General features: G+C 62.3%; 1 protein-coding gene across 1 annotated transcript; it reads left to right on the top strand.

Annotated features, from left to right (window-relative positions):
• Window positions 1–11: 11 nt before the first annotated feature.
• Window positions 12–27,617, top strand: PRPF6 (pre-mRNA processing factor 6). Its single transcript, XM_016146649.2, has 21 exons — window positions 12–183; window positions 1,666–1,834; window positions 2,629–2,747; window positions 3,968–4,046; window positions 4,454–4,630; window positions 4,731–4,886; window positions 6,359–6,453; window positions 6,875–7,031; window positions 7,832–7,994; window positions 10,493–10,611; window positions 11,500–11,718; window positions 17,208–17,330; window positions 19,362–19,483; window positions 20,795–20,933; window positions 22,230–22,349; window positions 22,643–22,819; window positions 23,190–23,323; window positions 23,998–24,089; window positions 24,907–25,021; window positions 26,824–26,950; window positions 27,385–27,617. Exons 1-21 carry the CDS (start codon window positions 113–115, stop codon window positions 27,535–27,537), a joined length of 2,826 nt encoding a protein of 941 aa, XP_016002135.1. The 5' UTR covers window positions 12–112; the 3' UTR covers window positions 27,538–27,617.
• The last annotated feature ends 380 nt before the right edge of the window (window positions 27,618–27,997 follow it).

Here is a 27,997-nt window from a genome sequence, read left to right as displayed (position 1 = left end):
GGTGACGCGCGGCCCGCGCCCTCTTCCTGCGGCGCAGCCGCCGACGTCCGTGGTCCTTTCGCCTCCAGCCGCGGTCTCCGTCGCTGCCTTCGCGGCTCTTGTCGCCGGCGCCATGAACAAAAAGAAGAAGCCGTTCCTGGGCATGCCCGCGCCGCTCGGCTACGTGCCGGGGCTGGGCCGCGGGTGAGCCTCGCGCGGGCCGCGCCGAGGGCCGGGCGGGCGGCGCGGGCGCTGGGCCCGGCGCCGACGGGCGGAGCCGGGCCCGGCCGGACGCGGGCCGGACGGCCCCGGGCGCCCGACGGCGGCGGCGCTCAGGCTTCGTAAGGAGAGCGGCGCCGTGGGGTGGGGGCGCGCGAGCGCGCTCGGCCTGCGCCTAGGGGCGCCGCGACTTGGGGTGGACCCCACAGTGGCTTCGAGCCCGATTTTGGTCTCTGTGATGGATGAGGACCCAGCCTGCAGATGAGCTGTGAGGAGCCGCGCGGCCACCCTCCCCAGGCCGGCAGACCCCCGCCCCGTCTTCAGCCTTTCCCCGATAATCCCAGCGAGGTTCCTCTGTGTGGCCGCTCTTAGTGCCATTCTTTCCCTATGTTGTCGCGGGTCATACAGCGTCTGTTAAACTCTCAGCTTCCCAGGAGCAGGGATGGCATCTGAGGCAGGTGACTGGGTGCCCCCTGCCTGTCATGCAGATGACTGCTGTAAGTTGTTGAATCAATGAGCAGCCATCATAATCCTACTTGTTTGGTTTTTCATTTGGTTGGGAAAACAACTGGGTTTCTCTTGTTGGGGTCTTATGTTAGAACCCGTGGGGTCTACAGAAGTCTCAGGCATTGGCACCATCTTCAGAGGGCCCACAGTGTCACTGGGAGAGGTGAGGTGTATGCAGGGGAACAGGGCTGGGAGTCAGGGAATGCTTTATGCAGTGCTAGCGTTCGAGTCAATTTTAGAAGGAAAAGCTGGATTAAGGGATGTAGAAATGTGGTGGGGTCATAGGAGAAACTGACATTTCGTGTGTGGGCAGTTAAAAAAAAAGACGAGGCCTGGAAGCAGATGCGGGACTGGGGCGGCGGGAGTGGACCGCGGTGCACTGGGCGGAGTGCGCAGACAGGCGCCTTGGCTGCCCTGACCACAGGAAGGCGAGGAAGGCGGCAGGCAGGGCTAGCTACCTCGGTCCCCCGCTGTGAGGGGAGGAGGGATTTGGTGGTAGGCTCAGTTCAACTTGGTGACAGACTGGATGCAGAAGGTGGGACGGAGAGGCAAAGCTGATGCCACGGTGTCTGCCTCAGTGCCTGGGACAGCACGGAGTAGCTGCAGGCGGGCACAGGGCAGGGATTCTGATTGGGTCAGGCTGGGTTTGAGAGCCCAGTTGGATGTGGAGGTTGCTGGAAGTGGGGGGTTTGATGCTCTGGCAAGCCTCTCTCAAGGAGAGTGTGAGGTGGCAGGAAGCAGACAGCCTTAGCGACCTCCTCAGGGAGGGTCAAAGTGTCCCGCCTGAAGAGAACAGACTGGAGATGTTTGCTAGCTTGGCCATGTGTAGTTCTCTGCCACTAGGATCTTTGGAGGTTTCCCAGAGGTGTTAGAAAAAGAGATTATTAAGTGACTACTGTGGAGGGAAGAACACAGGAACGAGGTCACCCAGATAAATAGACGTCTTGGGGTCTCTCGTAGTGCCACTGGCTTCACCACCCGGTCAGACATTGGGCCGGCTCGGGATGCAAATGACCCTGTGGATGACCGCCATGCACCTCCGGGCAAGAGGACCGTGGGGGACCAGATGAAGAAAAGCCAGGCTGCGGATGACGACGATGAAGATCTGAACGACACCAACTATGACGAGGTGACTCGTGGGCCCCCAGCCAGTCTCCAGAGGGCTGTCCAGCTTCCTAACCCAGTGTGCTGTTGGCATCCGGATGAGTGGCTCCGGGTGGCAGGTCCCTTTACTGTTTCAGCTGTTCATGGGTTAACACTAGCAGAGTGTGAAAGCACATTAGGAAGAAGGTAAAGGAACGTGCTCTCTGTTTTCTCTTCAAAAGAGAGGTGCTTGCACCCGTTAGAACCACTGGTATTTTGTCTTGGCCAATGAAGATTTAAGGTGGGATCGGAGACAATATTCGCTTTCTTTTGCTTTAGTGCTCACCTTCTTGGTTGGTGTTTAGTCAGTTGATGTTTTCTTCAGACGTGTTCTGAAATAATTTTAATTTTACAGGGAACTTGCAAAAATGATGTGGTAGAGAGTTCCTGCGTCCTGTTTACAAGCTCCTCCCAGCTTACGTGGCGTTAGCATGTAACCGGAAGCTTAGCGCTGATGGCACTCTTAACTCATCTGTGGGTGTAACTTGAGTCCCACCTGCTTTGCTGCCCGTGTCCTATTCCCGGTCTGTGACCCAGTCCACGACCCAGGTTGCACTTCGTGTGTCTCTGTAGCCTCCTGCCCTGGGGTAGTTCCTCTACCTTTCACGCCCCTGACATGTCTGAAGAGCACCGATCAATTATTCTTTTGGTCCTCAGTTTGGGTTTATCTGATTGAAAAACGTTTAGCAAGCATATTGCAGCTGAAGCGTTCTCTGTTCCTGCTGGTGGGGATTAAGTTGGAGGAGAAGCTGACCCTATACTGTGTTGTCTGGTTCTCAGTTTAATGGCTATGCTGGGAGCCTCTTCTCAAGTGGACCCTACGAGAAAGATGATGAGGAAGCTGACGCTATTTATGCAGCTCTGGATAAGAGGATGGATGAAAGAAGAAAAGAAAGAAGGTAAAGCAAGCTCAGTAAAAACTGTTGGGAGGACGCCTCAGGCCGAGGAGCGGGCTCGGCCGCCTGCCCGGCACCTGCAGGCCGTCCGTGTGCGCCGGGCCCTCAGGGTCAGGCCACACGCCGCACCCAGGTCCGTCTCCCACGAGGATCAGGCATGTTCGCTGCACCGACCAAGTGGCAGGAACCCCGACTCTTTCTCACCTGGCGGCCAGTCTGCACCCCGCTTGTCCCCAGACGGGGCTCTGCTCTCCCCAAGCCAGGGCAGCGTCAGAAGCGGCGCTCACGTCGTGGCTCCTCAGCCTTCGTCTCCGCCCACGACACGGGCCTCCTGACAGGGATGCTCACTTTGTGGAAGGGCCCGAGTTGTGGGGCGGCACCTGTGTCCCCAGCACGTCCTGTCACTCTGCCGGCAGCACCCCGTGGCAGACGGCCTCATAAAGAGCAGGTGGAGCACCCCGGGCCAGCAAACCCTGTGGGCGCCGCGTGCGGGGCTCAGCGTCGGGGGCTGCGGGGGCCGACTCCAGGCGGCGTCAAGCTTTGCCACGCGCCTTGTTTGTCCCAGCACAGTTCAGTTCCCAGCTCTGGGGATTTCCCTCTTGCCTGGTGGAGGAAAACTGGAATCAGCGTCAGGGGGTGTCAGCTCCTCGGTTTTCGTCGCCTCTCGTTAGCCTAACTTGGTTGGTACTTCGTCACAGTTTGGCATCTCCTTTCACGTTCGGATAGAACAGATTTCTTCAAAATGCCTAGCCCAGATCCTGGGTCACCAGTTACCCAGTGGCTTTCTGTCCCCGAAGCCAGGCCCGTTGGTCTGGCAGGTGGAGCAGCGAGGCTGGTGGAGGGCTTACTGGTTATTTACTTAGAAGACCGGGAACAATGACAAGCTGGAGCATTGGGTGGGCCACTGGGTGTTCACAGTTTGGCCCTACCTTTGGAGTTTCGTAGGGTTTTAGAGCTGCAAACATACTGGTATTCAAGCACAACTGTCTGTCGGAGTAAGGCGGCTTGTTTTACTTTAGGGAGTTTCTACGTGTTTTCATTTGGTGGACAATTGAGTTAGAACATTTGCAAATGTGTCCGTTGTTGCCTTAAAATATTCGACTTAGCTGTCCAGTGTCTAGAATGATTATTTTTGGTGATTTAAGTGAGAAGCACAGTGGAACGACTTCGTTTCAGGATGGACATCCAGCATTTCTAATGCATGCACTTATTTTACTTTCTAGGGAGCAAAGGGAGAAAGAAGAAATTGAGAAATACCGTATGGAACGCCCCAAAATCCAACAGCAGTTCTCAGACCTCAAAGTGAGCAGGGGACAGCACGCCATTGGCCGCGCACCGTGCCCGCGAGGCAGAGAATCGCCTGCTCTGCGGTCCAGTGGAGGCGCACCGCGTGCTCTGTGTTGAATTCAGATAGTGCGGCAGCCTCTCCCCTCACAAAAGATAGGGGGAAAAGGGGCCTTGTTGTCACAGCGACTTTAACCACACACACGTGGCAGGTCTCTGGACCGTCCTCTGGGCTTAGACAGAGCAGCTTCCTTTGGAGGGAGGCAGAGCAGGGCGGCAGGCGCGTTTTCTCATTGAGCAGACGAGCATTTCTGCACCGGGGGCCTTTCTGAGGCGTGCTGGCTGGGGCGGGGGTCCAGGAGAGCAGCCTTTCCCCTGTGTGTGGGATCAGCCAGAGAGTGAGTGTCCCCGGCCGGTGTTTGCAGAGGAAGTTGGCGGAAGTCACCGAGGAGGAGTGGCTGAGCATCCCGGAGGTGGGCGATGCCCGGAACAAGCGCCAGCGGAACCCGCGCTATGAGAAGCTGACCCCCGTGCCCGACAGCTTCTTTGCCAAACACTTACAGACCGGAGAGAACCACACGTCCGTGGACCCCCGGCAGACTGTGAGCCGGGGCCGGGGGCTGGAGGCGCGGGGGCTGCCGACGGGGGTGTGCGGGCTCTCCCCAGAGGGAGCAAGCCCGCCTCCGGCCCTTCTCTCCCCAGCAATTTGGAGGTCTGAACACACCCTACCCGGGCGGGCTGAACACTCCATACCCAGGTGGGATGACGCCTGGGCTGATGACACCTGGCACCGGTGAGCTGGACATGAGGAAGATTGGCCAGGCGAGAAACACCCTGATGGACATGAGGCTGAGCCAGGTGAGTTTGTGTCACGTACCATTCCTTCAGGCGGAATTTTTCTGATAGTAAAACTGATGCGTGTTTGAGAAGTGCGTCTTTTGAAGTGCTTCGTCACACGCTAAGCAGACCTGTGACTCCGTACAGTTCCCTGTCCTGTTGCAGAGTGGTGGGGTTCTGCGTTCAGGCCGGTCGGTGTGTCCGGCTGCAGGGCCTGCACTCAGCGCCAGCGGCAAAGGGCCAGCCCCGGCATGGCCCTCCCGCTCCCCCTCGGGGCCCGGGGGCCGTCCCAGGTGGTTAAGGGCTGCTGACAGGTCAACGGAAAGAGACACTCAAGACTAGCCATGCGCTCAGTGTCGGTGAAGCTTAGTGTCCATCCGTTTGCCTAAGAGTGGACGCGTCTCCTTCCTGCGTCCCAGTGAGCTGCGATGGCCCCGAGGGGGCTCGCACCCCTGTGGCAGTCTCTGTGTCCGTCCTGCGCCAACGCCGTGGCGTCCCAGTCACCGCAGCGTGCCCGTCAGCCCTGAAGTCGGCGGCGTCCGTGCCCCGACGTGGCTCTTCTCCTTCGACGCTGAGCGGACTGCGCCGGGCCTTGGCCTCCTCTCCGCGTGAGGCTCGGCGTCCGTCCGCCGTGTGCCGGGGCAGCGCGCGGGGCTCTCGTCGGGGCCGCGTTGAATCCACAGGTCGAGCTGGGAAGACCCGGCGCCCGGCGGCATTGGTCCTTCCTGTCTATGGACGTGGAGTCTCCTCCGTTTACCTAGTTCTTCAGAGTTCTGTGTTTTTTATGTAGGTATAGTATCTATTTGTTAGATCACATGCACGTTAGTCTTTCTCATTTTTGGATGCTAGTGTAAGTGGTGTTGCGTTTTTAATTTCAGGTTCTGTGTTCATCGATGGCGTATATACAGGGAAGCAGTTGGCTTTTGTATGCCACCTTGTGTCCGGCAACCCTGCTGTAATTGCTTATTGGTTTGGGGTTGTTTTGTTTTGTTCCGGCGATTCTTTTGGACTTTATCCATAGACCGCGAAGTCACCCATGAGCAGGGTTTTGTTTCTTCCCAGTCTGTGTCCCTTTCCCCCTTGTCTTGCACGCAGTATTAGCTGGGACCCTTTGCCCATTTTTACTGGGATTTTGTTGTTTATCATGGTGATTTTAAGACTAGAGAGAACGATGCAATGAACTGCTATATGCAAACTTAAGAGCAATTAGTTGGAATAATGTTCTATCCTATGATTTCTAGGTTTCATTCATTCTTAGGTAGACCTTTTTATGTGCTGTTAGTATTTTTCTGGGGACATTTACGGTTACACTTTTATTGTATTAACATTTGTTTCAAGTAGATGGAACTTGTCACCATCACAAACTGGTGTTTGAGTTGGGCCGTTTCCTTCTTCACTGGCATTGAGGACTGGGAAGGGTTCCGGAGACCCTGTGAGCCCTGCGTCAGGCACTCCTGGCCCAGCTCACCCGCCTGGCTCGGCCTCTCTTGCAGGTGTCTGACTCTGTGAGCGGGCAGACCGTGGTCGACCCCAAGGGCTATCTGACAGATTTAAACTCCATGATCCCAACCCATGGAGGGGACATCAAGTAAGTGTTCTCTGGGACCAGCAAGTCATGGTGGGACTTAAGTTGACTAGAAATTTTTGGGTTTTCTTTGCAAAATATACAGCCAGAATAGGACGTGAGTGTTCTAAAAAACACATGGCAGGATAGTTCTATTTTCCATTTAATATATGTCGACATCTAGTCTCTGTGGACATTTTAAGTGTGTGGAAAGTAATAATCCCAATGTATGCACATGCTTAGCCAGAAGACCCCTGACTAATCACGCCCACGTGTCTGACCTTGAACTCCGTGCACAGCGCCCATTGGCCTGCGTGCTGAGCCGGCTGGGACAGTGCCGACTAGGGCTCTGAGCTCGTGGTCTCACTTGGGACTTCAGTGTCTGTGCTGTGGGCACACTCTCGGCGGTGGTGGCCTGATCCTGTGTGCTGTCCCGCCACTGTAGTGATATCAAAAAGGCACGGCTGCTCCTCAAGTCTGTTCGAGAAACAAACCCACACCACCCGCCAGCCTGGATTGCATCAGCCCGCCTGGAAGAGGTCACCGGGAAGCTCCAGGTGGCTCGAAACCTCATTATGAAGGGCACTGAGATGTGCCCCAAGGTACGTGTGTGGCCCGGCATTCTGGAAGGCTGTGTGGCGCCCACCCCGGGGAGCCTCGGTGTCTGTGCCACGCAGGATGCCTGTCGGTGGAAGCCCACGTCAGTGCAGAGCTGCCCGCCTTTCGGTGTGGAAACCGCCGATGGCGGGGCAGGCCGGGGCAGGGGTGAGACGTGGGAAGGCTTTATCCCGGCCTCACCACACTCGGCGCGAAGGCCTGTTCCCCGTCTGGAAATGGCGGGGCAGCCTCGGCTAGAAGGGGCTGCTCTGCTCAGCTCCCCATGCCACCTAACGTAAAAACCCTGAAGGTCAGTGCTGATTCTCAGCAGAATGTTCTAGCTCTTCTTGGGAAGTGGAATGGTTAGAGAAGCTTTGGCAAGTCCTGTGATACCCTCTTAAGTGACCACAGCCTTGCCGACAGGGAAACGTGCCTGTGCACACTTAGCCCGGGCCCTGGGGCACGGCGACAGCTTCCCGGGCAAGCGCAGGGCCACCCGTCTGTCTGCCTCCACCTCGTCTGTGGTTTGGCTTCCTGTCCCGTGGAGCGGGCCTGCTCTTCTCTGTGGCGTAGCATGTCCCCACCCTGAGACAGATAAGCTGCACCCACAGCCCCAGGCGTCCGCGGCACAGGAGTGCTGGCGCCGACACCAGGCCGACGCTCTTTTGTTTGATCGTAAAACCCGGCGGCCTCACGGGCCCGACGAGCCAGCCCTCCTGTCCTGAGGCGCGCGTGCCCTCCTGGGTGCCTGCTGCTCGGTCGCGGCTCTGGCCTACACGTGCGCTTACACCTCTGCGTTCCCCAGAGCGAAGATGTCTGGCTCGAAGCAGCCAGGTTGCAGCCTGGGGACACGGCCAAGGCTGTGGTGGCTCAAGCCGTTCGCCACCTCCCGCAGTCCGTCAGGATCTACATCAGAGCAGCAGAGCTGGAAACGGACCTCCGCGCCAAGAAGCGGGTTCTTCGGAAAGGTGAGCCCCTGGAGCCCATCGGGGCGGGCAGGCCGGGCTCCTCGTGCGGCAGGCCTGTGGCACCTGCGGCCCCAGAGAGGGGCCTTGCCCGGCTTCACTCAGGTTCTGCTGGTTAAAGGACACGGGACGTTTTCCAGGCCTTTGCCACCTGGGGCGCCGTGCGTGAGCTGGGCCATCGGTCTGCGGCCCAGGGCCCTCTCCCCTACAGGCGAGCGCAAGACTTATCCAGAACCGGCTCTGGTAGGAGGGGCGGGCTGGGCCAGCACCGAGCAGGCTGCGCGGGCGCCAGCTGTCCCGCGTCGTCCAGGAGCCCCGGCGGGGGGGCGTCGCGCCAGAGCCGTGTCCCTCCCCACCTCCTCAGGCTCCTGCGCGGGCGGCAGCGCCTCCGCGTCCTGGTGCTGAGAAGGCAGCGTGTGCCGACGGCCCACGGCACGTCGAAGGGTCGGCATGCGGGCGGGGGCGCCGGCTCCACTCGGAGCCAGTGCCGAGACGGAGCTGCTGTGGCAGGTGCGCCGCGTTCGTCCTCGCACAGTCGGCAGGAGGCACAGCCTCTCTCCCTGCACCAGGCCTCCGGGACAGGTGACGCTCCTGACCTCGGCTCCGAGCACGTGCTAGTCCGCCAGCTCGGAGCCAACCGGAGTTTGTAGCATCGGCGAGATAGGGTGCGTCATGGAGTGTCTTCAGCGAGCGGTGTCCAGCCCTTGTTTTCACGACGTGCGTGTGTGAAGTCCTGGAAGTGCGGCAGCCGGCCGTGCGGTGTCGGCGCGTGGGTTCTGGCTCCACTGTCCGCGCGTGAGGGAGGCCGGGCGGGGCCCCCTCGCGCCTGGCCCGCGCCGCGCACGCGCTGTGAGCGTCCCGTGCTGGGAGCCAGTCTCTTCAAAATGAGGCCAGGAGCAGAAAGTTAGCACATTTTTTTGGTTTATAGAAATCAACTGCTTACCTTTTTTCAGCCAGGAAAATTGTGCTCTAATGGCAAACACGTGGGACTCTGGGCAATTGGCGTCGTTTGTTTAGGAAAGCTCTAATGACTTTCCCCACCGCTGCGTGATCAGTGGCCGGCTGTCTTTGCGGCCACCTTCTGTCCTCCAGCAAGTAGCCCGGGTTTGTTGGCTCCGGGCTTGGGGGGCGGGGCGGGGAGGGCGTCCCTCGCGTGGGCCTGCCAGGCATGCCGAGCAGTTGTTCCCAGGCCGCCCTGGCCCTCGATGGCGATGGGCCTCCTGGTTTTTCTCTCCCCTCGGCAGAGAACCTGCTCGGGAAGGACGTGGACTCCCAGCCGACCTCTCCCCTGCTCCCTGGCCTGCCCTCTCCGCTCCGCCCTGCCCCCCACCCTTGCAGTGCTCCCAGAACAGTGTTGTCTCCAGGTGCCTGGGGCAAAGCTGGGTGCTGCCCGATTTTGCCCTGGGTGAACACTTGGCAGCCACTGCTTGAGAGGACTGATGTTTGAGAACCAAGGTGACGCTGCCTGCATCAGGGACTTCAGGGACTGGGGGGCTCTGTGCCAGCCCTAGGTCTCTGGCGCCTGAACTTGGCCGTGGACACTGCAGACATCCTCGTTTTTTCTTGGGAGGACTCGAGCCCCGAAGGGTAGTCTGAGACCTCAGGAGGCTCTGGCCTTGGGCGTGGTGCTTGACCTCTGAACTACAGCGTCTCTTTTGCCAAGGCGCCTGTGGGCCGTGTGCCCTGGGGGCCGGGCCTCAGCTCTCTGCTAGGTGTGGAGCACTGCGTCCTTACTGACTGATGCTGTCGTGGAGAAGTGGTGTCCTCACACTGAAAGCACATGCTCTGGCCCATAAAATACAGCAGCTTGCAGCAGCTGTCACCATCAGGTCCCCGTGAGCACAGGGACGGCACCCGAGTGTCCTCCCCACAGGGCTGTGGGCTGGACATCACGTCGGCCTCTGCTCACAGGTGTGTCTTGGTCAGACTGCTCCCCTGTGTGCACCGTCCCTCACGCGCCGCTGGCCGCAGCTTCTGCAGGGCGCTGTAGCCAGGCGTGGTAGCCAGCCGGGCCTCGCCCTCCTGGCGCCCACTGCAGGCTCCGTGTTTCTCTGCCCTTTGGGGCTTTTTGGTAAATTGCATCCAAAGAAGGAATGTGCTCTGCTTCCTACACCGAGGTTGGGGAGAGTCTGGACTGCAGGATGTTGTCGTCTCTTGCAGGAGTCTGTCCCCTTCCCTGATGTCACTGCACGCGCTAGCCTCCCCTGCGCTCAGCCGGCCCTCGGATGCTCCCCGGCCTGGGCCCACGCAGAGCCCAGGGCCTCCCTGCCGTCTGCACGGCGCCGTGTTTAACATGATTTTTAGGTGTCAGTGGGAGCAGAGGTGATGCGTAGCCCTGAGAGGTATCCAGACCTGAGAGGACACATAGGAAGGGCCAGTCTGCAGTCCCACGCGTCGGCCAGGGGAGACTCTGTGCCTGCGGGCGGCAGCGTCCGCCGGGACAGCCGCCCTGCTTTCACGTCCCCTCGTCTGTGACCAGCTTTCTCGTTTGACTTTTTCAGCCCTAGAGCACGTCCCCAACTCGGTCCGCTTGTGGAAGGCGGCCGTCGAGCTGGAAGAGCCCGAGGATGCCAGGATCATGCTCAGCCGGGCTGTGGAGTGCTGCCCCACCAGCGTGGAGGTGCGTGCGCAGCCGCCGTCCGCTCCCTGGGCAGGTCCACCCGAGCGATGTCGGCTAAGCAGTGCGCTCCGAGGCCGCGGCTGCTGGCCTGGAAGGCAGCGTGATGTCACGGGCTGCTGCCCCGTCACACAGTGGCCGGGCTGGGGCAGTCCGGCTGTGCTCAGCTGCGCCCCTCGCAGAGTGCGGGACGGGCCTTGGCTCGTCCCAGAGCACTGCAAGGAGCTGTGTGGAGCTGGCCCCGGGTTTGCAGGTGGGACCCGAAGGGGACAGGCACGAGGACCTGTCGTGTGCCTGCCAGCCCAGCGCGAGGTCGGCCCTCGTCCTCCGCTGGGGGGCGGCTCTGGCGGTAAGCACTCTGGCCCACAGCGTTCCGTGCAGTGACTTCCGGGCTTGGCTTTACGACATCCAGTATGTCTTTAATTATCCTTAGGGCCATTGTGAAATTCTCCAAACAAAATTACTCCTAATTTATTTACATAAAAATAAATGGAGCCCGTACACACTGTCGCTGACGCAATGTTGCACAGTCAGCAGCTGGGGGGGTGACAGCTGCAGCAGGCTGAACGCCCACGAGGCCGTTCAGCTCCTGACGGCAGCGTCACCTCTGCTGCAGCCCCTGGCACGAGTCCGGCACACGACGTGTGTTGAACCAGTGTTTGAAATGTGCGACCGAGACTCTGTCAGCTTTTCACATGGATCAGAGTCGCTGCAGCGTCAGAAGCGTAACCGAGCAGCTGGCGGATGAGGTGGCAGTGCTGCCGACGCGTCCGCGGGCTCTGTCTGGTGCTGAGCTTCCTGTGCACGTGCCAGGGCCGTCGAGGTCGGCCCTGGCACGTGCCCCGGCAGGTCCCACGAAGACGGTCCTCTTTTTCCGCTGTCTCTCTCCAGCTCTGGCTCGCTCTGGCAAGGCTGGAGACCTACGAGAATGCCCGCAAGGTCTTGAACAAGGCCCGGGAGAATATCCCCACCGACCGGCACATCTGGATCACAGCTGCCAAGCTGGAGGAGGCCAACGGGAACACGCAGATGGTGGAGAAGATCGTCGACCGCGCCATCACCTCGCTGCGGGCCAACGGCGTGGAGATCAACCGCGAGCAGTGGATCCAGGTGGGTGTTGGGGAGGACTGCCAGCGGCAGCCGGGTGTCTCGGCGTCCCCGCGCTGGCCGGCCAGCCAGGCACAGGCCGTTCTTCCTGTGACCGCGGCCTCGCTGTTAGCGTCACAACCCCGGGTCTGCACTGGGGTTGGAGACCGGAGAGTTTTCGGTGTCTGGACCTGTGTCACAAGCACCACTTGGCGGGTGGACTGACGTGGTCTAAAAGGGGGTGACAGGCGCCTCACAGCGTCTTCCCTCGTCCCGTCCCGCTGTTCCTGTAGACTAGCTAGTGGCGTCTCTGGAGACCGTGACCCACCCGTGGTGGGTGCCCCTTCCTGTCGCCCCCCGCCCGAGCCAGCCCTCTGGGAAGGGCGCCCGTCTCCTGGGCCAGCCCGGCGCGTCGGCCTGGTGAGCGTCGCTGCCCGTGGGCCTGCGCGCTCCTCTGCAGGAGTCTGCAGCACGAGCCCCTGGGCCCGGGAGACGGCCCCAGGCCGCCCGCCCCGCCCCCTCTGAGCCCCGGCCGGCGCAGTCCTGCTGCTGCTGCTGCCCTCTGGCGTCCTGGCCGGCTGCCCCTGAGCGGCCCCGGGAGCCGGCGAGGGCACGTTGCTGCCGGCACCACTCCGCGTTCAGCCCCTCCCAGCGCCCGCAGGCTTGAACTCCAGCGCAGGGCCGGGCCCCGGTCCGTGGTCCGTCGCACCCCCCCCCCCCCCGTGTATGTCTGGGTTTGTCCTGCTTCTCGGATCGGTGGGCTTACATATAGTTTTGGTGAAATTTGGAAGATTTGTGTTTGCTGTTTCTCCAACTACCTGCCTGCCCTCAGGTGCAGGTAACACAGTCCTCAGGCCGCTGCAAGCTGCCCCACAGCTCCCGATGAGCTATTTGTTTTTAAATTCTTCTTTGTTTCATTTTAATAGTTCATCAAGCTGGTGCTAACATTGCGTAAGTTTTCCCCATCGGAGATTTGCAGCTCCGTGGTTTTCGGTGTGTGCAGATGTGCGCGGCCACCACTGCGGCCTCACCGAGCAGTGCCCTCCCAGTCGGACAGCCTGTCCCCAGCCGCTGTCACCCCCCCCCCCCCAGGCAGCCACATTCTTTCTCTGCATATCTGCTTTCCTGTTTCCTTTATACGCCTTCACTTTCCGGACGTTCCATGTAAGTCGCCCTCTCGTGACAGGCTTCCACCTCGTACCCCGTTTGACTGCAGCATGGAGGTGTTGGAACCTTTTGTCCTCTTTAAAATCGAGTTCTTTCTTTTTCTCTCTCTCTCTCTTTTTTTTTTTTGCTTATTGTGCATGTGTTATCAGATTGTGTTGAGTTATGAGTTCTTCACACGTGGATTCTGGGTACAAGTTACTTACCAGATTACACAACTTGCAAATACCTGCTCCCATTCTGCGTGTTGTCTTTTAGCTTCGTTGATAAGACTGATTGCAGCACAGATGTTTTTAGTTTCGATGTAGCCCAGTTTATCCGATCGTTTATCTTGGTGCTCATGCTCTCTGTGTCTTCGCTGAGACGCCTTCTCCAGCCCAAGGCCGCGAGCATTCACTTCTGTGTTTTCTGGGATTTTCCTCGTGGTAAGGCTGACATTTAGTCTGTGTTCATCCCCGTGGTCTGTGGTGCGAGGTGGCGGTTTGACTTCGTGTCACGGTAGATGTCCACTTCTGGCACCGCCACACCCTCCTGCTGTGTGGAGAGCCCGTCGGGCATGAACGCAGCGGTTTGTTTCTAGACTCCAGCTCTGCGTCGTTGGCCTGCGTGTCTGCTGGCACGGCACCACGCTGTTCCGATTACCGTAAGTTTTGAAATCAGGAAATGCGAGTCTTCCTTTGTTCTTTACAAGATTGTTTTAGCCGTGCTTGGTTCTTTGTGGTTTCTAGGGCCAGCTTGTCCGTTTCTGCAGAAAGCTCACTGGGAGTTTGATGGAGGTTGCAGTGACTCCTCGGGTCGGTTTGGGGCTGCTTGCCTCCCTGGCGACGTTAGTCCCCCAGCTGAACGCGGGCTGTCTCAGAGACGTTCTCCTGTGCTAGTGTTGCGTTTCTCTTGTTCATTCCAAAGCGTTGTATTATTTTTGACACTATCATAAGTAGAATTTTTTCTATACTTTATTTTCAGATTATCAATTTTTAGTGTAAAAAAATACAATTGAGTTTTGAATATTGAGTTTGTGTCCTATGGTCTTGCTGAAAACGTTTATGAAATCGTAGACGTTTCAGTGGGTTCTTTAGGGTTCTCTATAAGACCACATTGTCTACAAATACAGTTTCACTTCCTTTTTCCCACCCTGGATGCCTTTTATTCCCTGTCCGCCCTGGTGAGAGCCTCCGGTGCGGTGGTGAAAGGCAGTGGGGGAGCCCAGGCCCCGGCCTCGCTCCCGGCCGCGGGGGGCGTCTGGCGTGAGCCGCTGCGTGAGCCGTCGGCGCGCAGCACGCTGGCTGCCGCTCCGGCCGTCTCTCAGCCCCGCTGTCTCCTCTCAGCCCCGGATGGCCTCCGCCGCTGCGCCCGCAGCTCCACCGGCCTTCCGCGATGCCTGCCCGCTGCTGCGTTGCCGCCGCGGCCTTCGTTCCGGGGATTCGATTTTGGTCGTTAAAAGTGTCCTCTGTGTCTCGCACCCGCGCGGGCGCAGTGCGGGCGCAGTGGCTGCTCGTCCCGGCATCGGTCCGTCCGGGGCTGGTTCGGGAGATGCCTTTTCCCCTCATTGTGGCTTGTATGTTCCTGTTTCCTTCGCGCCTGGTGATCTTTGATTTGTTGTCAGAACGTGCGATTCTTCCCTGCTGGGCACTGGGCGTTTCTGTGTTCCTGTGAACTGGGGACTCTGTGTTGAGCGCAGTCATTGGAGACCTTTTGGCCCGTTGGGTCTTGCTTCGATGCTTTGCTAGGCTGGACCCGAGACGTAGTCAGTCGGGGACTGTCGGGCCCATTCTCCTTTGGAGGTGGGACCTCTCTGTGCGCTCTGCCCTGTGCCCTGCGTACGTGGGGGGTTTCCAGCCTGGCCGGTGGGGACCGTTCCTGGGCCCCGTGACCTCAGTGTTGCTCTTGCTGATCCCTTCGACTGGTCTTCCCAAGCGCTCATGCACTGGCGGGGGCCCTCTGTGGGGCAGGCCGGGGTCCCCTCATGTGTGGTCCGCGTCCTCTGGCCTCCTGGCTCTTCTGGAGCTGCCAGTGCGTCCTCCCCCACCAGCCTCTCCTGGGTGCTCTCCCTGCACCGGGGTGGACGCGGGCTCCCCTGACTGCATCTCTGTCCTCATGGCCCTTCGTGACTGGCATCTGGTGTCCTGACAAGCACCGCCTCGTAGGTCTCGTCTGAGGGTCTGGCTGCGTCGGGAGGGAGGGCCTTGACCAGCAGCACCATGCTTGCTCTTGGGCCCGCAGGGTGCATGGCTGCTCCTGGGCCCGGTGACCATGTGGCAGAGTAGAGCGAGGCCGAGTCCTGTCTGCCCCGAGGTGCCTCCTGTACCGACTCCTGCTCCTGTACGCCCTGCGGGGAGCACCTGGCGAGTTCGCCCGCTGGCCTGCCTTTCCACCGTGTCAGGAAGGGTGGCGGCAGGAGGTGGTGGCAGGTGCCCGGTCCTTCTGGAGGCTCTCAGGCCGTCCCTTCACTGACTGTGCCAGAACGCAGTAAAGGTTCTGACGGGCACCAGCTTTACATTCCGTCTGCATGAGGCGAGTGAGTTTCTCACGATGTCCTAGGAAGAGTGCGATGCCCTTTGGGCGTCAGCATCCTGAGCAGGTCTCCGTTTATTGAGTACCTGCTGCGTTCCAGACTTCGTGGACTGACATCGGGTCCCTGCCTTTTCACTTCCCACTTCCCCTTCTTTGTGGAGCCGTGTCCCGGAGACATGGCCCCCACGGCGCCCCTGCAGCCCATCTGGGGAGCCTGGGCAGCCGACCCCCGACCCGCGCCGAGCCGTCCTCTCGCTCCGCCGCCTCTGCTGGCTGGCCGCCTCCTCACGTTCTAGATACCTGGGCGCTTTGGCCCAAAGTCCCTTTTCGAGACTTCTGTGCTCACCTCTTTGGTGAGCTCATCACACCTGTTCCTGAGAAAGGCGTTTGTGTGCCTGGAAAGCCCAAATGTGGACTCTGCTCCGGGCGCCCCCCGCGCCTCGCACCCCCTGGGCTGTGAGGCGGCGCCCCAGCCTGCCAGGTCCAGAACGCGTCTCGTGGCTCGCCCCCACACCTTCTTGTCCCCTGTCATCCTCACCTCAGTGGACGTCCCCGCAGCTCCGCCTCACCCCGCATGTCCACGAGCAGCTCGAGTGTCTCTGCACACCCTTCTCGGGTCCAGGTGCTTCTCGGCACCCACCGCTGCCCGCTCGGCAGACCCGCCGCCTCCGGCCCCCGCGGCGCCTGTTGTGTGCTGCCCTCCACGTGGCAGTCGGACAGGGCCGACCACGGGGCTGGGCTCACCCGCAGAACCTTCCTGCCCCACCGCGGGAGACCCCCAGGCCCCTCAGGCCAGGCTCAGGCCGTCGCCCCGCCCATTGGCCACCACACCTCCTTGCTCATCGCTGGCTTCCCGCTGCCCGAGCGTGCACCCTTTCGGGTCTGGGCCCTGGGATGCTTTGCTGATGCCGCGCTGCACTCAGCTCTCGTCTGGGTCCAGCCAGGGAAGTCCCCAGGGTGGCACGTCCGGCTGCCAGCTCAGCGCCCGCTGCCCAGGTGTCCTGGTGCTCCTGTGGCTCTGCACATGTTGAGTCCTCACCGTGGAGTCGCTCGGCCAACACGACACCTTCTGCGCTGACGGAGGGTGCGCGAGGCCCCCACAGCGGTCGCCGTGCGCCCCTCCGCCTCGGGGCCGGCGCACGTCTCCGTGTTGCGGACGTGATGTGTGAGACGCGCGCTGTGTAGCTTACTGAGCACTTGACAAAGGGGGAGGGCTTCGGGTTTCTTCCCGGACGTTGAGAAGCCATTCCCGTCTTTGGGGAGAGCTGTGCGTCTCGTGCCTGTGGCACCGTCAGCCCTTCCCTGACGGGGGGCAGGAGACCGCAGTGGTACATCTCTGCGCCCCACGCTGTTCTTGGCCCCCAGAGGCCCAGTGCTGGCCTGGTCACCCCATGCCTGGTGGACTGCCTGGTGACTGGCTCCCTCCGCGCCCTGGGTTCCTGGGTTCCCGGGTTCCCGTCTCCCCGTCGCGGTGTGGGGCTCCTCCTCGCCCTAACAGGTCTGTCTGTGTGGTTGGCGTGTTTCTCCCGGGCCAACGGACCCCAGTGTTCATGAACTTGTCTTCTAATCAAGCTACTCGGGAAGTTTCTGGCGCATCAGGACCTCTTAAGGCCGCTGCATTGCCCATACAGCACCTGGTGCCCACCTGGTGCTTAGAGTGGTGGCTGCAGCTTCGTTAGGTGTGTGTCAAACAGTTACCTGCTGGGTGACAGGGATGGGCACAGCTCGAGCCGGACAGCCGGCCCGAGGCCATCGGAGCCGACGCCACCTGCTGGCTCTCGCCGTGCAGGCTGTCGCAGCTCAGCACTACAAATCCAGTTTTGCGTCCCTCTTTTTAGGATGCCGAGGAGTGTGACAAGGCTGGCAGTGTGGCCACCTGCCAGGCAGTCATGCGCGCCGTGATTGGAATTGGGATCGAGGAGGAAGACCGCAAGCACACGTGGATGGAAGATGCCGACAGCGTGAGTGTGGCCCCGTGGGCTGGGGCTCGGGGGGCGGCAGGTGGCACAGGTGGGCTGGGGACCGGCCACCTCTTGGCTCCGTTGCAGCCTGGTGGAGCAGTCTCTTCAGCCCCAGTGTACGAGCACAGCGCCTGCGTGGGCGCTTACTGACTGCAGTGTGGTTGGTCTCTGTTTTCCACGAGTCTGGCGGTTCTGAAGAGTGCAGGCCAGTGTTCTGCAGAGACCCTCAGCCCAGCCGCCGCCACCCGGCTCGCTGTCGGGTTGAGGGTCCGCGTCTTGGCAGGGTCCGTGTCCTGTAGGTGGGCTGCACTGGGAGGTGGGTGTGCCCATGACACTGACCAGCTCGGGGACCATCTGCAGGTTTCCTCCTAGAAGATCACTTTTTTTTTTTTGAATTAGTATTTTGTAGGGAGACACTTTGAGACTAAGTACATGTCCCATTTCTTGCCAAACTCTGACCTGCTAGTTTGCGAACGACCTTTTTGGCTCGTATCAGTTATTCCTGCGACATTCGCCAAGTGCCGGTTCCTGTCCACGTTTTAGTTGAGCTCATCCACGGGAACCCACAGTGTCACGAGCCTCCGTCGCTCCTTCCCTCGCGTGGGGCTCGCTCGTCCACCTCGGGAGAGCCCGGGCCCTGCCCGTGCTCCCCGGCGTCGCCCGCGTGGGCCTCACGCGAGCAGCTCGGGCCCCGCACGCGCTCGCTCTCCTCGTCGGGTCCAGACGCGCCCACCCGCAGCGGCTTTCAGCAGCTCTCTGTCCCGTGGTGTTCACGACGTCTGACTACACAGGGGCGGCCCCGCGGGCAGTGCCGCGCGCACACGCAGCGGGCGCCCTGATGGCGGCCCACGCGGCCTGTGGGAAGAGCCCTAGGCGTGCGGGCCGCGGGCCCCGGGCCCCACGCCGCCCCTTGCTCCGCCTGCGGCGAGACGCTTCGCCGCTGCCTGTTTTCCTTCCTGCTGCTGACAGCGTTGGAGGCCGGGGCGGCGTCCCCTGCGGGCGGCGCGGGGGCGAAGGGAACCAGCCGGCTCAGGCGCCCTCGTTCCTCGTCTGTCTCCCGTGTGCTGGAGTCAGCTCAGGCGTCTTTCAAAGAGCGAGACTTGAGGTGTTGGTGCGCTCTCGCCGTCCAGGGCCTGGCCCGGCCCGGCCCACCCACACCCGAGGCACTGCGCACACTGTCCCTTGCTCCTGTGGGTCCGTGGAGGTCGTGGTCTCCAGGACCTTGGTCAGGAGTCACGGGGAGGGGCGCAGACCAGTCTGTGTGGGGCTGCAGGCAGCAGGCGCCCTCCCTCACCTCCCCTGACGGTCCTGGCCAGGACATGCGCAGGGCAGGGCCCTTCCTGGCTCCTGTGTGGTTGACTCAGATGAGGCCATGTGAGCAAGGAGGACCCCGGTCTGCATGCAGAAGACTCAGCTGCTCCGGTTCCCCCTCCACACCCGTTTCCCCCCTGGTGACCTTCAGCGCCAGCGGGCGTGCTGGGGGTCTCAGAGACGGCAGCGCTTGGTCTGGCGAGTGGCCTTGGGTGGCTCGGGTGCCCTCCCTGTCGCACTGCATGCCACGTTTACATTACTTCCCGGTGGCTTGTCACTCACTCCAAGACACAACAGCCCTTGCTGGCAGGAGAGGGCTTTCAGCGCCTGCAGGGTGTGGAGGGTGGCAGGTCCTCTCGCGTGGTCAGTGTGTGTCCAGCGTTGAGGCCTGTGCTGGGCCCTGGCCCACATCCTGTGTGAGGCTCAGCGCTCCAGCGAGCGTCTGGGGTCGCGTCAGCGGGGGCCTCGTCACTGCCCGTCGTGACTGGGGCCTTGCGATGCCGCTGGCTCGACGCCGGCCAGGGAGTGAAGGCGCTTCGGGGGCCGCGTGCAGCGCTGTCCTCCGTGTTCGGGAGGTTTTCCTCTCCGTCCTTCGTCTTCACCTGTGTTCTCCCGGTTTCCGCTGAACGTGACTTTTGTCATCGAAGATGAGTGTCCCGCCTGGCGTTTGTGACGGGACCGCCCCGCGCGCCGTGCAGTGACCCCGTCTCTCCGCTCTAGTGTGTGGCCCACAACGCCCTGGAGTGCGCACGCGCCATCTACGCCTACGCCCTGCAGGTGTTCCCCAGCAAGAAGAGCGTGTGGCTGCGCGCCGCGTACTTCGAGAAGAACCACGGCACCCGGTACGTCGGGGGCGGGGCTCCCGGGGCACTGGGAACTTGGCGGCAAGCGCCGTCCTCGTGGCTGCTTCTGCGGCAGGTGGTCCCTGTTCCGTGCTTGAGACACCGAGGCACCGAGGGGCCTCTGGCTCAGCGCCTGCTGCTGAGCCCGTGGGGGCTGGGCAGGCGCGGGGCCCGGGCAGGCATGTTTTCACGCAGGCTGGGCTGCTTGTGCTCCGAGGAGGTCCTCGACAATTTTCTCTAATTGTACTCGTTAATTGAAAAAACCTTTCGGGCCTGCCTTATTGGCGGCAACTGCTGGTCCGACGAGGTGTCGCAACGCCTGGTGTGAGGGGGCCCGCCCAGGCGTGGGGCTCGCAGCGCTGCCCCGGGGTGCTGGGGTGGGGGCCGGGCCCCGCGGGGCACGCCGAGCGCTCCTTCCTCTCCTTCCTCTCCTTCCTCAGTCTTTTCGGGGTGTCTTTCTGTGTTGCCGAAGCTCTGTGTGCTCCCCTCTCCTGCCTGCTGGTGTGGTCATCTGAGGTTAACTCCTTTGGGGACACGTTGAGATGGCCGTGCTGGCTCAGCCTGGACGAGTCCACCTCCGACGGTCCCGGCTCGGAGCCGCGCCTCTCCTGCCGGCGGTGGCCTCGGTGGCGCTGCTGCTGTTGGTCCTGGGCTCCGAAAGCAATTCCCAGCCGCCGTCTCCTGTCTGGCCGGCTCCCGGAGTGAGGGGGATGGAGGGCCGGGGGTCCGGCCTTGGTTCCGGTGCTGTTGGGCTTTGCCCTGCCCTGGTCTCACCTCCGTGCGCTTACTCTGTCTTGTTGATGTGGCCCAGAGAGTCACCCGCGCCTGGTGTCTGGCGACTATTGGGCTGCGTGAAGAGGGGGGCTTTGCACCTGGTCCCCAGTCTGACAGTCTTGCTCAACAGTGACCTAAAATAACTTTCTTCCAAAAAGACAGTTTCTTGGATGCCGCAGAACAGACTGGGGTCATAATCCTTATCAGCGGATCTGCGGTTGGAGATGAAAAGGTCTCTCCTGTCACCCAGGCCGTGATGTTATTGCCCCATCCGGGACACATGGCTGTAAACGGGTCTCCGGAGCAGCCCTCCCCCCGACTCTGCTATTCGAACAATGCGTCGCTTTGTAGCTCTCCGCCCGTGGATGTGAGGGCCTTTATGGGGACGGACGGTTCCCCCGCTCTCTCCCCGCTGTAAAACCTGGTCAATCATTGATGGGGCCGGACTTTGGAGCAGTAACTGTCTTTCTAGTGCCCCCACCATGGCTGCGCGTGCCCCGTGTGCTCTGGTGGTGACTGTGGCCCTCTGTCTTGCAGGGAGTCCCTGGAGGCACTTCTGCAGAGGGCCGTGGCCCACTGCCCCAAAGCAGAGGTGCTGTGGCTCATGGGCGCCAAGTCCAAGTGGCTGGCGGGCGACGTGCCTGCGGCGAGGAGCATCCTGGCTCTGGCCTTCCAGGTGGGTGAGGGGCAGCTGCAGCCTCAGGGCTCTGGCGAGCACACCTTCCAGCTCGCACCATGCCCAGTGCTGGGCGCCAGCCCGAGGGCATGAGCACGCTACGGCTGCACGGGCCTCGGGCTGCTGTCCTGGCCAAGGGGCCTGAGAAGAGGGAAAATGGCCCAGCTGGTGGACGCTTCCCTCTTGGTCACCTCCACTCAGTGGGACCACCAGCTAAATGTACCAGAACACAGAGCACAGGGCGTCGGGTGGCACTCCCCTGGTGGGGGAGTGGAGGAGCAGGTGGCAGCCACACTCTTACACAGAAGTCAGGCTGTCCTCCACAGCCGAGCACAGGGATGGGTGCTGGGCTCACACGCGGCCCTTGATGGGCGGAGCTAAGCTCAGGCAGCTGCACCCAGCCAGGTTTACTGTGGCTGATGCCACGAGCCGAGCAGTTTTTTCAAAGTACCTTACTTTCGTTGTCACACACAACGTCCTAATACTTTACGACGAAGTGGGCGTTAGTGGCTTGTAGCATGCTCCTCGTAAACTGCAGAGTTGCAAATGTCGGTCTGTGCAGCGCAGGCCGGCCCAGCACTTTGCTGTTCCTTAAGTGAGCGTGAGCGGGGACTGGCCTAGAGCTGGCCTTTGCTCTCAGCTATCGGTCTGAGGGCATCGCTTCTCTGGGCAGGCACAGATTCTCCCGCCATCCGTCTGGGCACTGCTTCCCGTCACCAGGGCTGCGCCCCAGGCTTGTGGTGTGGTCAGCTCGCATGTGGCCAGCGGGTGGCCATGCTTTCAGGAGGCTGCGAGGGCACTGCCAAGTGTCCGCTGGGCTCCGGGGTGTGCGTGTCAGAGCTCTGACCCTCGGGAGTCCTCTCCACGCTGTCAGCAGTCCCTTGGGCACCCTTCGGTGCTGCCCACGTGGACACTGCGGCAGCCAGTCCCTCGCCACCACGCACGGGAGAGTGGGTCGGGCCTACGTGGAAGGGTGACAGTGACGCTCTGGCTCGAGAGGCCGCAGGGGCTCGGGGCGTCCCGGAGGGGGCGGCCGCGCCCCGCCAGCCGCGCTCCCCAGCGCCGTGGAGGCCCTGCGTCTGCACCGGTGGCGCAGGCCGGCTCGTGCCGAGGTACATCCGCGTTCTCGGCCTGGACACGGCTCAGTCCCGTCGGCCCCGGCGGTGCTGGGATCAGCCTGGCAGCAGCAGAGCGAGGCCTGGCTTGGCTCCGGGCTGGCTGCTCTCGGCGAAGTGTGCTCTAGCCCTGACCGCTTCCGTCCCGAGCCCGTCGTGGTGTCTCCGTGTTGCCCTGCAGGCCAACCCCAACAGCGAGGAGATCTGGCTGGCGGCTGTGAAGCTGGAGTCCGAGAACAATGAGTACGAGCGGGCCCGGAGGCTGCTGGCCAAGGCGCGGAGCAGCGCCCCCACCGCCCGGGTGAGCCTCTGGCCTGCAGCGCCGCGGGTGGGGGGACCGAGGCCGAGACGCTCTGGCTCCCTGTTCAGGCGCCAATTGAAAACGTCCTCGGGTACGTGTACCCCACCTGTCCCACAGGCTCGCACAGTACGTCAGGTACAGCAGGGTAGACGGCGTGTACGTGACCTGTCGTGTGACAGGTAGACGTGTGATCTCGACCACGCTGGAGGCTGGGCCTGAGCCAGGGGGCACTGGCCGTTGGTCCCGACGGGGCGGGGGCGGGGCCGGGCTGCCTGACGGCGTGCCCCCCGTAGGTGTTCATGAAGTCCGTGAAGCTGGAGTGGGTGCTGGGCAACATCGAGGCGGCCCAGGAGCTGTGCGAGGAGGCCCTGAGGCACTATGAGGACTTCCCCAAGCTGTGGATGATGAAGGGGCAGATCGAGGAGCAGGAGGGGCTCACGGAGAAGGCGCGAGAAGCCTACAGCCAAGGGGTGAGCCTATGGCACGCTGCACACCCTGGAGTAGAGGGCAGAGGGGGGCTGGGCCCCGGTCCCCTCACTCAGGCCCGCGCTTTTCCTTCCGGACCCTGCTGATGTCCCCGAGTCCCGGGACTCCCAGGGTCCCTCAGAGCTGTATGTGCTGCCGTCAGTGAGGTATAGGCTACGGCACCTCTGACATACGAGCGGCCGGGTCCACGCCCCGTACGCGCACACGGCGTGCACATGTGGCTCCCACACACGTGTGAAGTGGGCGGGTCTCCACACGGGCAGCGCCGGCTCCTGGCTCGAGGAGCCGGCCACAGCTCTCACAGCCCCTCGCCGACACCAGCCGAGGCTGTCCTGTTGTCTTTGTTGGCCACAGCTGAAGAAGTGTCCCCACTCCACCCCCTTGTGGCTCTTGCTTTCCCGGCTGGAGGAGAAGATTGGGCAGCTGACCCGGGCTCGGGCCATCTTGGAGAAGTCTCGCCTGAAGAACCCGAAGAACCCCGGCCTGTGGTGAGTCCTTGCCTAGCCGCCCTTGGCCGGCCGCCCACACTCGGGCTCCCGCGGGGTCACTGGTGCAGCGCCTCCAGCTCAGGCCCCCGGCAAGAGTGGCAGCTGCCGGCCGGGGGATCGCGGCCCGCTCAGTGGGCCTGTGGACGGTTCGGTGCCGTCCGTGCCCTGCCAGAGGCCGTGCAGGGCAGTCAGCTCACGATGAGGGGTCAGGGATGGGTGACGCCACAGAGCCACGCCACAGAAGGGCCGACGCCTGGTCAGGGCCTTGAGGGAAGCACAGGGGTCTGTCTGTGCGCTGACATTCTTTCCCCGGGGACCCCCAGAGTGCAGGGTAGGTCCCTGTCGGCTGGGGCATGGTGGGGGAGCTGAAGGAGACTGTAGCTGGGCAGGTCCCAAGCGCCACTGTGGCCTCCTTCCTGCCAGCAGCCCCCAGCACGCCAGTGCGCCCTAACCCTGCCCATCCTCACGTGCACCTGCACGAGTTCAGGGTGCCAGGGCTCGGCTGCGGGAGTACTTACCGGTGGCCCGACAGCAGGCGGCCCCGGCATCTCCCCGCACCACTGGGCGGGCAGCTCTGGGCCCATGGCTCCCCGGGGCTTCCAGAGCTACAGCAGGGCCCATGGCCAGGCTGTCGGTGGACGGCGCTGGACCGCCCTCTCCGGCCTCTGTCCCAGGTTGGAGTCCGTGAGGCTGGAGTACCGTGCGGGGCTGAAGAACATCGCCAACACACTCATGGCCAAGGCGCTGCAGGAGTGCCCCAGCTCCGGTGAGGCTCCCGCGTCCCAGCCCAGGCCGGCTTGCTCGGCTCGCGGCGCCGCAGCCCCCCGCCAGCGCGCCACCCCGCGCCAGGCACCGCAGCCTCCGAGGTCACGGCCCAGCCGCAGTGGGGAAGCTGGGCGTCCACGTCCTTTTCCTTCAGAGTTTAGCCGTTGCCCTCCCGCCCTGAGTCCGAGGAGGGCGTGCGTGTGCAGGGCCACCACCCGGAGCGCACAGCGGCTCTGTGACCCCACCACACAGAAGTCGCCGCTCGTATCTCGTGTGCATTTTTGCAACTTGTGTTGTTGCACAAAGTGAAAGTCACAGTGCTTTAGTTTTGTGCCTTTTTTTAAAGCTGAAAGTTTTCTGAGAGTTTTCCGCCGTCGTTGACCCTGTGAAAGCGCGAGCGTCTCGGGGCCCCCGTGGGGCTCCCCGCGTGAGGGTGCCAGACGCTTGCTCGCTGCCTGATTTCGATCCGATGTTAGTTTGGCGGTGGTTGTTCTGCGCGCCTCTGTGTTAGCACTTCTGGTTGGTTCGTTCCAGTAAATTCTCAGAGGTGAAATTACTGAGTCAGTGGAAACGAACCCTAGAAGGTTATTGGCACTTCCAACCCAGAAGGTCCTCCACTGCATGCCACGGGGGCGGCGGTGGGTCCAGGCACCAGTGGGCTGGGTGGGCGCGTGTGGCCTTTGTGGCTCGTGGCTCTCCCCTGAGCAGGTCTGTGGACACCCCAGGTTAGACTCATCCTTCCTAGGCCCTGCTCGGGCAGCCTGCGTGTGGACGGGTACGTCTCAGAGCTTACGAAGTGTCTTGGTACCCGATTCCAGGCGTCCTGTGGTCGGAGGCCGTCTTCCTCGAGGCGAGGCCCCAGAGGAAGACCAAGAGCGTGGATGCCCTGAAGAAGTGTGAGCATGACCCCCACGTGCTCCTCGCTGTGGCCAAGTGAGTGAGGTTCTCGGGGGGCTGCCGACCCTCAGACGCAACGGGGCCTCTCGCCGGGGCCTGCCTGGCCCCTGGAATAGGGCAGGCTCCCCTGGACCTTGACCCCCAAAGTGATTTGATTTTGGCTGAGGCTGGCGTATCCCTGAGCAAGGGGCACAGGACGCCCGGGCTGTCTCAGACCTCTCCCTGGGCCCCTCTGGCCCAGGCTTGTCTGGATGGGACTGCCCTCCTGTCCCCGCCCCCGTGTGGCCTCTACCTGCATGTGTCCTGGTTGCGAGACAGAGGCAGAACCGCCGACGGGGCACGCGGAGTTTACGTGATGAGCAAAGCTCCTTTGCTTGCGAAGGGCCGTGGCACGGGAAGAACCGTCGGGGACCCGGGGGTCCAGGGCCTTCCGGGCAGGCCCAGTCAGTGTCCTGGGTGCGGAGACGCACGGGCCAGAGGCCGCCTCCCCTTCGGTGTGCCTGGTCTCAAGGCTCGAGCGTCGTGCTGCGTCGGGCTCCCTGGGGAAGCGTGCAGGGCGTGGGAGGGAGCTTGGGGGCCTTGAGAACGTTGGGCGAGGTCGTGGCCAGTGAGTAGAGGGCCTTGAGAGCCACCCTGACCTCACAGGGTCTCTGTCCTCCTAGAAGAGGGGTGGCCTTCTGCGAGGAGCGGGACCTGAGTGCAGGGCAGGGGCCGCATGTGGTCAGAGGAGGCTGGGAGGTAACCGGGGGGGAGGGGGTGTGGGGGGGAGGGTCCAGGTGGGGGGGGGGGGTCGGCACGTGTGGCCTGGAGCTCCCACGTGCCTTTGAAGCCAGACCAGGGCCCCGGCTCCTCGTCCTCGCGTCCCACCGGGCACCCCTCTTGTGCTGTTTGAGCCGAGGGCTCCTCACAGGCCCCTGAGGCCCCGCCAAGGCTCCCTGCCTCCTGCCCGGTGCTTCCGCCTCCCAGAGGGACTCGTCGGTGTGCCCCTCGGACAGGCGGCCATAAAACCTCGTAAAAGGCTTTGCGAAAGTCAACACGGCCCTCCTTGCTAGCCCAGGCTGGCGCGGTGTGTGCTATCGGGGTTTGCGCTCTTTAAATCACAGTTTATCTAACACCAAGCAATTAGGGATTCCACAAGGCTTAAAAAACGATCAAGCTATCAGAGTGTAAAGCTGCCCTGTTTTCTGCCTGTGCCCAGTCCAGGCAGCTGGCCCAGGGAGGCAGGCGGTGCTGCCCTCCGCGCTGGTGCCTCCGGCTGCAGAGGGAGGCCAAGCCAGGCGGAGGGTGGACCCTCGTCCTGTCCCGCCAGACTCGGCAGGGCTCCCATGGCCCTAACCTGGCCTCCGAGGTCCTCACATGGGCCTGGTGTCCGGTGTCTGAGTCTGCTGTGGGCCCGGGTCCTCAGTGTGGCAGGGTGACCCAGAAGTGTCCCCACGGGGAAGGGTGACATTTCACAAACAAAAGCCTCAGTTTAGTGCTTCAGGGTAACTTTACCTCTTCGTCTTTCCCGGCAGAAGTAGTCATTTAAAAGCTTGCAGATCTCGCTGTGTGTGGACTTTTTAGGAAGCACTTGGGCCACTTGGAGGATGGTTTGGGTCTGTTGTCTGGGGCGGTTTCCAGGTGGCCCCTGTGGTGGGAGCCCGATGGCTAGACAGGAGGACGGAAGTGGGGGGCGCCAGACCCACAGGGGGCCGCTGTGCTCGTCCGTCGTCCGCCCCACAGGGCCGCAGGTTCTGGTCTGAGGAGGCCAGCGCCGGGCCTCCGCGAGGCCGTCCGTCGCTCGTGCAGCCTGTCCCCAGAGCGGCCCCTCACCGCGGGCCACGCCGTGCTCCCCACAGGCTGTTCTGGAGCGAGCGCAAGATCACCAAGGCCAGGGAGTGGTTCCACCGCACGGTCAAGATCGACTCGGACCTGGGGGACGCCTGGGCGCTCTTCTACAAGTTCGAGCTGCAGCACGGCTCAGAGGTGAGGCGCCCGTGTGTGGCCCCGCACGGCGCTCGCCACTGATGGCCCCGCCCTCGGTTATGGCTGCCGGCTTCCCCGTCAGCATCCCTCAGTGGCTCTGCTGCCCCAGAGCCCGGGGCCACTGTAGAAATGGGACCGGAGGCCGGGCCCTGAGGACAACCTCGCACCGCTGTCCTCCCGGGCCTGAGGCCAGTGTGGCTTCCAGGGGACCCTGGGCAGATGTCCCCTCACAGGGCGGGGGGCAGCCGGGCTGTCCTGGAGTGCCCACGGGAAGCTGCCTGTTCAGGAAAGGCGGGCGCTGGGCTGGGCTCTGCGCCTGTGTGTCCCAGGGCCCATGGGGGCGGTGGGGACGTCCCCAGAGCCCGGGGCTGTGCAGCAAGCGGGAGAAGGGGCCTGGGAGGAGCCGTGCCTCATGAGCGCCGGGTCCCCACCAGGAGCAGCGGGAGGAGGTGAGGCGGCGCTGTGAGAACGCGGAGCCGCGGCACGGGGAGCTGTGGTGCGCCGTGTCCAAGGACATCGCCCACTGGCAGAGGAAGGTCGGCGAGGTCCTCGTGCTGGTGGCCGCCCGCATCAAGAACACCTTCTGACTGTGGTCCCTGCGGGCGGCGGGGGGAGGGCCGTGGTGCTGAGCTGTCGTCTGCTCTGATTAAAGCTTTTCTAGGGAGTAGTTAGGGTCTGGTGACCTGCTGGTTTCCTCGGTGCTCCCGGCATGCCCCAGTCCAGTCTCCTTTGGGGCTCAGGTGTTCTTGTTTGCGAGGACGCCTCCTGCCCATAGCGACAGCCGGACCTGCAGAGGAAGCTGCGTGACCCGGCACCGTCTTGTGGGGAAGGCGGGGCCGTGCACGTTGCTTGGTGATGCCGTGTCCCCTTGGGCCTGTCGCGCAGGGCCGCAGGGCTGACTCGGGCTGCGCTGGAGGACGGGGTCACCAGGAGGTTTTCTCACGACTCAGGTGGATTTGTCCTTTCTACTTTATAACCAGCGAGCACCCTAAGCCACTAGTAACGCCTCATCTGTGACCTGAGAGGTGCATGCCTGGCAGACTGGGG

Source organism: Rousettus aegyptiacus, unplaced genomic scaffold (assembly GCF_014176215.1).
Source record: "Rousettus aegyptiacus isolate mRouAeg1 unplaced genomic scaffold, mRouAeg1.p scaffold_m13_p_12, whole genome shotgun sequence".
NCBI classification, from domain to species: domain Eukaryota; kingdom Metazoa; phylum Chordata; class Mammalia; order Chiroptera; family Pteropodidae; genus Rousettus; species Rousettus aegyptiacus.
Note: the sequence above shows the minus strand (reverse complement) of the source record. Positions and strands in the feature narration are given on the sequence as shown.